Here is a 12,846-nt window from a genome sequence, read left to right on the forward strand (position 1 = left end):
TGAACTACTTAAGACTAAGGAATCTTGGCGGGAAGAGCCGAGCATACCCCCTGGAGAGGTGACCCCCTCCTTTGGATTCCTTAGGATGAACTAGCCAATGACTGACAACCCCTTGGACCTTCCTGAGACCTGGACCAATAGATGCAAGCTATACCATCTTCATTGTATTACTGTATTTTTGTGTGTATATAAGCAGCAGCTTCACATCTAGTGTGCAGACATCTTGTCCCCAGACTTCAGGATTGAATGCTGCACACTGGATCCAGAGCGCCTGCGATAAGTAACGGCTGTATTTATTATCACTTCGCTTGAGCATATTATTCTACTATTTGCGAATAAATCTTTGTGCGTTGGAAACACAAATCGAGGTTCGACAATCGTTATTGGTTAGCGACAATATGCACATAACAATTTGGGGGCTCGTGAGCTTTGGAGGTTTCGTTGCCGATGATACGCAAGACCAACGGATTTCGGTTCCGCAACAAAGGGTGGAGACGCGGCATTATATACGGGTAAGAACGCAATGTGTTCAAAACCTGAATTTTTCTGTGTTGTGAAACCGAATGTCTGTTTTGCATTATCTAGGGCACGCTAACTAGAACCTAGGGACAAAAGAGAAAACTGTTTCTTTTTACTGTCATTGTGCGTTTTAACTGTATTGCATTGCTTAGCGTATGTGTATTTCCTGCTGTGCGTACGCGAACTTCCGGTAGATTTGCCACGTGGTTAAACAATCGTTTTGATAGTTATTATATGTGCATAGTATAATTACTTGTGAAAGCCTCCGAGACATTATTACTATTGTTGGGAACTTTTGATTTTCTGCGCAGAAAAGGTGTATAGTGTGTGATTTTGTAACGTAGGTACACTGTTTATTATTCATTGTGCTCAGTTGCTGTCTGACGAGGCGTATGGCCCAACTGAAGGACGGTATACAGGGCAGGTATACCGAATGCGAAAACAGGGTTTTCGCAAAGCGCTACCAATAGATCGCAAGGTTTGCAAATAATTAGTATTGGTAGGCAGTGCGATCTAACCGCACCGTTAGTGCGAATTGGTGAAGCAGCTAGGAGGAATTACATTGGAAAGGCTGGTTGATTGTATCGACTTTGTTCTCCCGGTTATAATAAACTCAACACATTTTGTGGTTTAGCCAGGGTATCGAGGAGCCGATAGCCCTTGGGTCCCACTGTGATATTGTCCGAGTTAGGGGTCCTTGTTTAATACAAGAGGAAGTGAGTGGACGCGGCTTGAGCAAATACGTCCATGGCCAGTAAGAGATCTCTAGCGGTAGAGTGTTTGTAGCAAATTGTTGAAAGCGTTCTGCATAGATTGGTGTTGTTCAACATGGGTGCTAAGCATACGCTAGAGATGGTCAGTGTACTGCCTAAGGAAGGTCCTATTGGTTCAGCGAGGTTTCTCATGTGTAAGAAATATGGTGCATACGCAACTGCGTATTGTGACACGTGGGTCAAGATGACCAAAGATTGTGATAGGCCTTTCCCAACAATAGGAAGTTTTAATGCAGAGGTACTAAATACTGTAAAGGATAAAGTATGGTTGATCAAGTCAACGAAAAAGAGAAAGAGACATAATGATTGTTTAAAATTGTGGCAAATGGAAGGCAACACGTGGCAGAGCAGCGAATGCAAACCGGAAGTAGGCGTGGCGAAAAGCGCGCGCACGGCGGAAGTAGCCATTGAGAAGCGTGGCGAACTCAGCGCAAGCGCGCCCCCGCCACCTTATGTGGCGGGAGCGGTAAGTACAGCCGGTAGTAAAACTGAAAAAAGAAAAATTGCTAAGTTGTATCCTGTTTTAAGCCAGTTTAAATCAAGTGTATCTGAAGATGAAGATGAACCCACTGTGATTTCGGCCATTGCCCATGCTGTTAGTGTACTAGAGGCTCAGCGCAAGTATGAGAAAATGGCTGAGATAGGTGAGAGTAGCGTGATCACTAGGAGTAAAAGCGTTCTAAATCTTGAACCAGCAAATCCTGTAGTGTCCCCTGAAGTCAGTGAACCAGAGGGTGCGTACCCAGTCCGCACAATATCAGTTCCCAATGGGAAACCGGATAAGGATGGTGTAGTTCCTTTAAGAAATGTTACAATGCATTGTCCCTGGACTAGATCAGAATTGCGTTCCATTATGACTGAATTCCCAGATCCTAGAAAGGAGTTAGCTAAATGTCAGAAATTTGTTAAAGACTTAGGAAATGCCCACGAACCAACCAATAAGGATTGGCGTGTAGTGTTGAGGGCGTGTCTTCCTCCCAATACGAACATACAAAAATTTATTGAAGATTGTGTGTTGAAGGAAGATGACACTTTGACTGATGAGATTAACCAAAAGAATATAGAACAAATTGTCAAACACTTAGCCATCTATTTTCCGGTAGTAGTAAATTGGAATAAGATTTTCACCATTAAGCAAAATAGTGAAACAGCAGCAGATTACTTCATTAGAACTATAGCAGCGATAACACGGTTCACTGGGATATCCAACATAGGGGAGGACCCACATCATAGGGAAGTAGCTGTAGGAGTATTAATGGATGGCCTTAGAGAAAATCTAAAAACCAGAGTACAAACCACATTACCTAATTGGAGAGGCATCACAGTAGATTCTCTCAGGGAGTCTGCTGTGGAGCACGACAAAAACCTTTTTAGACAAAAGGAGGAGAAAGGTGATAGGTTAATGACGGCGAGTATACAGGCTCTAGAGGGGATGCATACACGACCACCAGCATACAACCCACATAATAAGAAACATAGAGTGATCAGATGTTTCAATTGTAATGAAGGACACATGAGGAGGGATTGTAAAAAAGACAGATACAGCCCTAGAGGTGGGACACATAGATATCCTCCAAGGAAAAATTCACATAGAATCGAAGACTCACATCTACCCGCACATATTATAACCACAAATATTGCGCGGGAAAATGATAGTCAGCGCTAGGGGTCAGGTCATACCTGTAGTCTACAACCAGTGAGGTTAACTGAGAGTCAGAGTGAAGAACCAACAATGATAGTTGACATAGCTGGTAGGAAAGAAACTTCTTGTAGATACAGGGGTGGCCCGGTCTGTGATAACCTCTCCTTTCAATCTACAGGTGACCAGTAAAACAATTCCAGCCATCGGGGTAACGGGAAAAGTGTTGCATTATCCACTAACTAAACCAGCTGAGGTTACTATCGGGCCCCTGCATACCAAGCATTCGTTTCTCTTGGTTGCGGCGGCTCCTACTAACTTGCTAGGGAGAGACTTGTTATGTAAAATGGGATGTGTCATATACTGTACTTCTGATGGTGTGTTCTTAGATATACCGGAGAAGGTCGCACATGAAGTACAGGATATATTGGACACCCCTCAAAGGTTAATTTTACACTCTCCTGTTATAGAACAAAGTCCATCTCAAGTAAAGGGGATGTTGCTGAAAAATACTAGGTTCACTATGGACCAGAGATGGACAGGACACTGGACTGATGGCAAACGTAGTCCCTGTCATGGTCAATCTAAAAAGTGGTAGGATAGCTCAAAAAATCCCACAGTATCCATTAAAACCGGAGGTGGAACTAGGGGTATATCCTGTTATTGAGAGGCCGTTACAACAAGGGATTTTAATTCGTACAGCCAGTACAGCAAATAGTCCCATTTTCCATGTGAAGAAGAATGGGGGGAGGGGCTATAGATTAGTCCAGGACTTAAGGGGAATTAATAAAGTTGTTGAGAGCCAATTCCCCGTAGTGCCGAATCCAGCTGTCATCCTCATGCAGATTCCACCGTCTGCCAGTCATTTTACTGTCATTGATCTATGTTCTGCTTTCTTCTCAGTCCCTCTTCACCCTGACTGCCAATACCTTTTTGCATTCTCCTACAGGGGAGTGCAATACACATGGACCAGACTACCCCAGGGGTTCATTGACAGCCCCAGTATTTTCTCCCAAGCCTTACATGACTGTTTGCAATCCTTTCAACCCCACAATGGGTCTGTTCTAATTCAATATGTGGACGATTTGTTGTTGTGCTCTGATTCTTTTATGTCATGTTTACATGATACTAAATTGTTGTTGCTTCATCTTTCACAAACAGGGCACAAGGTGGCAAAGGATAAATTACAGCCATGTCAGACTAAGGTCAAATACTTAGGACACTGCCTCACTAAGGGGCTAAGACACCTGACAACCAACAGAATTGAGGCCATACAACACATGACTCTGCCGCAGAGCCAGAAGCAGATTCGTACTTTCTTGGGGATGTGTGGATACTGTAGATCCTGGATCCCAGGTTTTTCTATTCTGGCATTACCATTGCAGGAGCTAGTCTCTTCCTCAAAACCAGAACGTGTTGTACACACAGAAGAGTCAGAGCAAACGTTCTTTAATCTTAAAGACAGTCTGACTAAAGCACCTGCATTGGGAATACCTGATTATGAAAAGCCTTTTGAGCTATTTTGTACAGAAGCTGATGGTTGTGCAGCAGGTGTCCTCGCACAGAAACATGGTGACGCTAGCAGACCGGTAGCATACTACAGTGCACAATTAGACAATGTGGCAAGATCACTCAACATGTCTCAGAAGCGTAGCAGCTACGGCTCTTCTGGTAAGTAAGAGCGAGGACGTAGTATTAGGACATAATTCAACTATCTATACACCCCATGCTGTATCAGCTCTGTTAAATTCAGCCCAAACCAGACATGTTTCTTCAGCTAGATTCACAAAGTGGGAACTAGCCTTGATGGCACCCTCAAACATCACCATCAAACGATGTAGCACCTTAAATCCAGCTACATACCTTCCCTATGTGTCTCTAGAGACACAAAGGGTGGGAGGTGAGGAGACCCTGGTTGATGATGAGTTAGACAAGAATACTGACACGCATGACTGTATGGAACACCTGAATCAGACCTTTACTGCAAGGCCCGACATACGTGACACCCCCTTAGAAAATGTAGATTTTACGTTTTATACAGACGGAAGTTGCCATAGACAGACAGAGACAGGAGAGCTATGTACTGGTTACGCTGTTGTAGACGATCAGGATGTGGTAGAAGCTGCACACCTTGGCCCACCTCACTCAGCCCAGGTGGCGGAACTAGTAGCACTAAGGAGAGCGTGTGAATTGGCAGAGGGCAAATCAGCCAATATATATATACTGACTCTAGGTACGCCTTCGGGGTAATGCACGATTTTGGGGCCCTTTGGCGTCTTAGAAACTTCACGACAGCAGCAGGTACACCAGTGGCACACTCACAACACATAAAAGGACTTCTGACAGCGATACAGTTACCCAGAACAGTATCCGTCATAAAGTGCAAAGCCCATACCTTTGAAGAAGACCCAGTGTCATTGGGCAACAACAGGGTAGACGAAGCTGCTAAATGGGCAGCAGGGCAACCTATGACTGTATCGACCGAGACTATGATGGTTTTTCAGACATTAGACATGCAGAAATTAATTGAAATGCAAGATTTGTGTTCCCTGCAGGAAAAGGCGGTCTGGAAGGCGAAGGGATGTGGTCAAGAGTCCTCAGGACTCTGGAGGGATGGACAAGGTAAGCCTGTAGCTCCCCGAACATACTATCCAAGCCTCGCTGAAGCAGCACACGGCCTGACTCACCTGGGTAAAGAAGGTATGTGCAAACTGGTGAGAGCATACTGGTGAGCTCCCGGATTTTCCTCTCAGGCTGGTAAGAAAGCAATGTCATGTCTTACTTGTTTGAGGAAAAATGTTGGGAAAACTATTCCAACTGAGCCTTCCCACATCCCTCCTACAGACGGACCTTTTCAGGTAATACAAATTGACTATATCCAATTACCACCGTGCAGGAATCTAAAGTATGTGTTTTTGTGTATTGATGTGTTTTCCGGTTGGGTAGAAGCATATCCGGCAGCCACTAATACTGCTGTGTTCACTGCAAAGAAAATTGTACAAGACTTTGTGTGTAGGTTCGGTATCCCTAGAATCATTGAAAGTGATAGGGGTACCCATTTTACTGGTGATATCTTCCAAAACATGTGTAAACTCATGGGAATCGGTAGCAGACTTCACACCCCTTACCGACCACAAGCCAGTGGTAAGGTGGAGAGAGTAAACGGTACTATAAAGAACAAGCTTGGTAAGATAATGGCTGAAACTGGGTTGGCATGGCCTGAGGCTTTGCCATTGGTCCTCCATAGCATTCGGACCACTTCTAGACCTCCTCTTAATCTGTCCCCCTTTGAGATACTGTTCGGACGACAACCTCATTTGAAGTGTAATAATGAAGTGACTGTACAATATCTTATAAGAATGAGTAGAGAGCTGAAACAACAACAACAAAAACTAAAAATGCTGTCACCTGGTATGCCAGGAACGAATGTCATGATGTTGAACCTTGAGACTGTTATGATCCGCAATTTCTTACGTTCAGGTTGTTTAACAGACCGTTGGGAAGGCCCGTACCAAGTGCTGCTGACCAGTACTACATCACTGAAGGTTGCAGAGAGAGACACTTGAGTCCATTCCACCCACTGCAGGAGAGTCCACAATCCGGAGAAAGTGCAAGATAAAGCTAAGACCAACGACATAGATCTGTCACTCGTGAGTCTGTTCCGGGAGACCTAAAGCCTGCAGTCGAGACACCTGAACCAGAGACGTTGCCCCAGAACTATCTTTCCAGCAATGGAGTGGTGGTTTTTGTTTTTCTTTTGTTCCAGGATTTTCCTTGTTTTTATTTTTTTTAGGACATTCTATTTTTGTGAAGGAGGATGGAGGACGGAGGAGAGTTCTGGGAGTGATACGGATGAAATGGAGGCAGAAGAAAAGTTATTAGGATACTCAGAGCAGCCCATTATCAAACTTGGTCCGGGGGTTATGAAAAGGTCTGCTAGCTCAGGAACTCGGAGGCAGTGTGAGGGGCTATTGTCTGATGAGTATTGTATCTGCAAGTTCTGCGACTTCCTAGTTGAAGAGAGATGCATCAAACGATGCCAGTCCCCCAGTACTCTGAATATAGGCGGGCATCCTTTGGAGGATTATCACTCCCTAGTGGGTAAGGTGCTAAACCAAACCGAGTGTTGGGTGTGCTCTCACGTGCCGCAAGGGCAGCATAATATAGGACTAGTGCCATTCCCTCTAAACATATCTGAAGTACTCGAATTGAGGGGTGGGAGGCCCATAGACGGGAGGTACAATAACACTAGGTCCCCTAGTCTGACGCTTCGACAATACTCCATAGGCAGATCTTTGCTGTGCCTAAATATATCTCATGCAAAGCGCCTGGAGAATTGGGAGGCTGACCCATCAGATCAGACAATGGCTCGCCACACTCATTTTAGAGGGAGACTCACTAGGTCACTAATAGGCAGGAATTTTGATGGAAGTCACAAATTAGGGCGTATAACCAAACATAAGAAGGTATCCATTGGAAAAGTCTCTACAGATAAATGTAAAAATGTCATTAATGCCGACACGTGTCTAGAGCAAATGGAGACACTAGGTAGTTTTATCAAAACTCTGTGTGATATAATACATGGGCATACTGTTCCTTATGTTCTCCCTGATGATGTGTATTTTGTTTGTGGGAGGAAAGCTTATTCCTGGGTGACTCCGAGTTCCAAGGGCTTGTGTTTCTTAGCTAAACTGGTTCCTGAAATCATGACCATTACTCATGAAGAAATGGTTGGTATTCACAAGACTACATCACCACCATACATACACACACAGTATGAACACCGTGGCAAGAGAAATATGATTCCTGGTGAGGAACCCATAGCTACAAAATTGATTAGTGAAACTGCTGGTTTTCAAGTTACGGTTGCTCTAGACCTCACCAGGACCGCTCGGGGAACATTAAACTTTAAATATATCCAAGACCTAGCTAAATTAATAGATAATATCACCGAGATGTATGATGACACTTTCAGGTATACTGGAAGGGAGCTACAAGCGTACAAGAAGGAGTTGGTGCAACATAGACTGGTACTAAATTACCTCACCTCTATCATGGTGGGTACTGTGTGACACTGGCTACCCAGTTCGGTGTCAAATGTTGCACGTACATTACAAATAATACGGATGACCCTAAAGAGGTTATAGACCGGAAGATGGATGAAATTTTGCAGCTGAAATGGGAATTTCGAAAGAGACATAATTCTTCGTTATATGAGGTCGAGGAAAAGGTGGCGGGTTGGTTCTCGTGGTTGAACCCTGTGAAATGGTTCTCCGGTCTGGGGGAGTGGGTACAGGAAATGGTTGCTAGTGTAGGTAAGCTCCTTCTCCTTATACTGGGTGTCATCTTAGCAATTGGTTTAGTTGTCAAATGTGTTCCTACTGTGTTGAAGTGTGAAAAACGGTCTCATAGGAGTAACACTGAGAAAGAGACTGAAAGGGTGGTACCAGATACCGAGATCATGGTCTGTGAAGAAGTATTGTATAAACCTGAACTTGAAACGGTGATTGGGTGATAGTTTATTACACTATCAAAGGGTGGAGCTGTCGAAGTCAGCAAATTGGATAAAGTCATTTCAATTAAAGTCGAGCAAACTTGGTTGTCTTTGTCTGAAAAGATGCGTACGGTACGCTACTGCGTACAAGGGCACGCTACGGCATGAAAGGGCGTACGCATCCACCACACGTGGCAGCAACAGTAATTGGTCTTTTACCAAACATTCGCACTAACACGCATACTAATAAAATAGTACACAATAATGCTAGTTACAACACAGTCAGTTATGTCGAAATATAGTAGTATTTATATGTTATATTAGAGTTACATGCATATTAGTGAAATACACGGAACAGGTTGAAGGAATCATATCATGAGTGGTATCATAATAAACCTTTTTACATATCCTACTGTTTGGTTCACCCTGCGAGGGAATCGCAGGGTGCATACACAAGTTATGAATGATAGGGAATTATGAACTACTTAAGACTAAGGAATCTTGGCGGGAAGAGCCGAGCATACCCCCTGGAGAGGTGACCCCCTCCTTTGGATTCCTTAGGATGAACTAGCCAATGATTGACAACCCCTTGGACCTTCCTGAGACCTGGACCAATAGATGCAAGCTATACCATCTTCATTGTGTTAATGTATTTTTGTGTGTATATAAGCAGCAGCTTCACATCTAGTGTGCAGACATCTTGTCCCCAGACTTCAGGATTGAATGCTGCACACTGGATCCAGAGCGCCTGCGATAAGTAACGGCTGTATTTATTATCACTTCGCTTGAGCATATTATTCTACTATTTGCGAATAAATCTTTGTGCGTTGGAAACACAAATCGAGGTTCGACAATCGTTATTGGTTAGCGACAATACGCACATAACAAAATAAATACAATGGAGTGGTGAATCTGCCACAAAACTTGATAATTTGACGATTTTATTGTGCAGTAACCATATTTAGGAGCAAACTGAAATGTGACCCATGGTTGGCTTTGCTACGCATGTTACCAAATCTTACCTTTGTGGATGCCATCCAGCTGGAACATAGTTTCCTACATGATGCAGAGTGTCTCATAGCCCCATATTGGCTGTCTCAAGATATTCCTTTTAATTTGGTGTTCACCAGAATAAAACGTACTTGGGATCTAGAGATGACACTTAATCGCGGCATTGCACAATAAGAGTCATAATTGGAGTGGGAACCTCTGCGGATATTACAGAGTGTTTCATTGGACATCAGGACTTAACCTGGTGCATGACACTGACCTAGTGGGAGTTTAGTGTGCGTGTGTCCTACTCACATGTTTATGTCATGAAGAATCTCTTCCATTGTACTTCAATACATGCTAAACACAAAATCTAAAAAATATGTAACTGCCATTAAGAACCAGTCTACAAGCGAGGTTTATGAAAGTTTAGAAGAAAGGGTAAAATAAATTTGAATAAAAACGCTACATAGTAATAAAAAAATATATAACTTACCCATGTTTGCCAAAAGACAAGTAATAGCCTGAACATCAGCTCCTGCAAACACATCAGGCAGTGAATTTACCACAGGCAAGCACAATGTGTGCACACGAATCCTCCGCTGACCTGTTTACAAAGAACACAAGTTTAATACGATTTTTTGTTTGTTTTTTTAAACACCTTATTTTAAAGTAACAATCTTATTTCTCAAGTACAGAAGCTTACTACTCAGTCACCCAACAGAGCACAATATAAATACATATATGCAATCTCCTATCTAGAGACCTGTTACCCAGAAATTTCTGAAACTCAAAAAAAAAAAATATGATATCATACACACAGACAACATTCCATCCTGCAATTAGTACGAGGAGCTCTGCTAAGCAATTTAATTATGAGGGGGTGTACTGGGAAAGTGTGAAAGAAAGACTTTATATAAGCAACTTCAAACATACCCATAGACTTAAGCGGATGTCTAATAATAACAACAACAACAACAACAACACATCCCTGAAGCCAGGAAGCCAATGCGTTTAAAATATTACGGTCTTCACCCAACTTATGGGAACCATTTATATTGCCATCAATGAGTGCACATGTTCTCCGTTTCCTTAAGTGATCCCACTGGCTCCTAGGTATGACTGACATATTTGCTAAAAATACTAGAGAGGAGGTCAGATCATAATGTTGGTATCACTGTTCTAATAATAAGACTAAAAGTAAAGTAAATAAAAGATACTTGTGAATTCCTATTATCTCCCGCCTTGATTATTGCAATCTTCTGCTCTCTGGCTTGAATGACAAATGTCTGTCCACACTCAAATATCTGCTGAATGCAGCATTGCAACTAACTAACCTCTCCTGACGTTCCTCTTCCATTCTCTCCAAAATACTATTCGAATTGCTTAACCTCACTTATAAAGCACTCGTTAATGCCTCCCACCCCCCCCCCCCTCCGACATCTGACCTTGTCAAGAAATACTGCCCTACTCGCCCACTACGTTCTGACAATGATCTGCACCTCTCCTTATCACCACCTCACACTACCGCCCTTCAGGACTGTGCCCTCGCTGCTATCCACATTTGGACCTCCCTGCCTCATCCAGTCTAGCACCCAACCTCGAATCTTTCAAACCCTCCCACAGAACTCATCTTATCAAACCTGCCCCTCCCCATCCTAAAACAATTCCCTTCTCACGCACTAACATCCATCATCTCTGCTACCCTAATCCTCTTAATGTTAACTCTCACAAGCTTGGCTCTCTCTGGCTCTTACATCCTCATCGTCCTTTATGTTGTTTCATTTGATAATTTTTCCATTTGGAATAGTGGGTTTAGAAATGATTAAACTAAACTAGCAGTATTGAAGAATGATTTCAAGTTAGTAACTTTGACAACTACACTGGTGTGTCCTGCATAAAGGAATGCAAATTATCACCTTTGCTAGATGTGTAAAGGAGAGCAACCTGAAAACAAGCCAGGGATGTATCCATCAGACTTTCATCGATCGACATCTGTACTGCAAATCCGGCATCTTCATTAATGTTAGCAAGAGATAACAGGTCCGTAGAACGCACAAAAAAATTTCCATGAAAGGTATGTATTGAGAGTCCTAAGATACGAAAATATATTCATGACATTTTAATTCACAGACACGCTAATTACTACACCAAGAAAACACTAATTCATACAAGTACCATCACACACTTTAGACAGTCTCTTTCCAAATAAAAAAGGTCCACTCCGGATGCCTGGTTAGCTGGATCTTACTAAATCTGTGGGTACCACCAAACTGCTAGTTACACATGTGTCTATGAACATTACTAAAGTGAATTAAAGTGAATGTCAAAAAAACACCTATTTGATCTCCAGACAGATCTTGCTGGAGCTCAGACAATGAAATATGGTCTTTTAGCTGGATCCTTAACATTCTAAATGTGGCAAGTGAAACGTCATGTCCTGACCGAACAGAAAATACATACTGTTCTCATCTGGAAAAGTCACACCAGATATTCAGGACAAGTTGATGTTTAAACTAGTAGACCAATCACATTTAAATAATGAAATTATGGCATGTTTGGGTGCTTTAAGGAGGAAAGAGGCCAAGGTATCTAATGCATCTTCCATATGATCTTCCAAGGTTCCCATTTATAGCAGGCATATGTTTAAAGGTCCAAGCAGAGTTTAAGTAAAGTTACCCTTATACACACACACAGATTTAGATGGCTAATGAATAATAATTGGATTTGTCCAATTTGGCAATCCATGTTAGACAAATTAGTCACATATTCTGTCACTCAGTGAATGTACTGAAAAAGCAGAATGCTTTTTGTCACCTTCAACATATCTATGCAGGTGCGCCATTATTACATCTGATCAATAAGATTAGCTGTGATATGCTTCACTGATCAACTCAATATACATTAGATACACAGGAAAATAATCTGCAAAACATTTTTAGCAATGCCTGCGCTCTTAGAGCAAAGCTATATCTGCTCCATGATATTGTCTAATAGACTAAATTATCTACTCCCTCCACAAAATAAAAGATCATTCAGTCTCTAATGCAGCACAACAATGCATAACATGAACGATATGGACACAATAGCACCAAATGCATTATTTAACAAAAAGGACATACCTTTCGTACAACGTATTCTCATTACTGCTTCGAATCCAATCTTTCTAGTAAGATAATGATCAAGGTCTTGCTTTAATTTATCAGCTAGAGCTGGATTGTGCTGAAAATGGAATGATGGATAGTAATAGATGCATCCAGCTGAGTATTTTGAGACACAGGCTAAAAAGCAAACAAAAAGAAAACACAAAATGCAAACTCATTGTAGTCAAAACATGTTATGTTCACAAAGGGAGATATCCGTTTTCTTTAAGAAACCATGTTGTTCAGCTACTACTCCAATAAAGCCACGTTTTGAATGGCTGTGATCAT

The 12,846-nt window shown here is 42.3% G+C and overlaps 1 protein-coding gene across 5 annotated transcripts in view; it reads right to left on the bottom strand.

The window, feature by feature from the left end:
- SEC24B (SEC24 homolog B, COPII component) overlaps window positions 1-12,846 on the bottom strand; it is a 65,857-nt gene that overhangs the window by 26,781 nt on the left and 26,230 nt on the right. For all 5 annotated transcript variants that reach the window (XM_075200690.1, XM_075200681.1, XM_075200677.1 and 2 more), the window contains 3 exons: window positions 12,538-12,696; window positions 11,335-11,508; window positions 9,912-10,022 (listed from right to left, as the gene is read on the bottom strand). In XM_075200690.1, the coding sequence (XP_075056791.1) occupies window positions 9,912-10,022; window positions 11,335-11,508; window positions 12,538-12,696 (444 nt within the window). The remainder of the gene's footprint in view (window positions 1-9,911; window positions 10,023-11,334; window positions 11,509-12,537; window positions 12,697-12,846) is intronic.

This window comes from Mixophyes fleayi, chromosome 1 (genome assembly GCF_038048845.1).
Source record: "Mixophyes fleayi isolate aMixFle1 chromosome 1, aMixFle1.hap1, whole genome shotgun sequence".
Taxonomy (NCBI): domain Eukaryota; kingdom Metazoa; phylum Chordata; class Amphibia; order Anura; family Limnodynastidae; genus Mixophyes; species Mixophyes fleayi.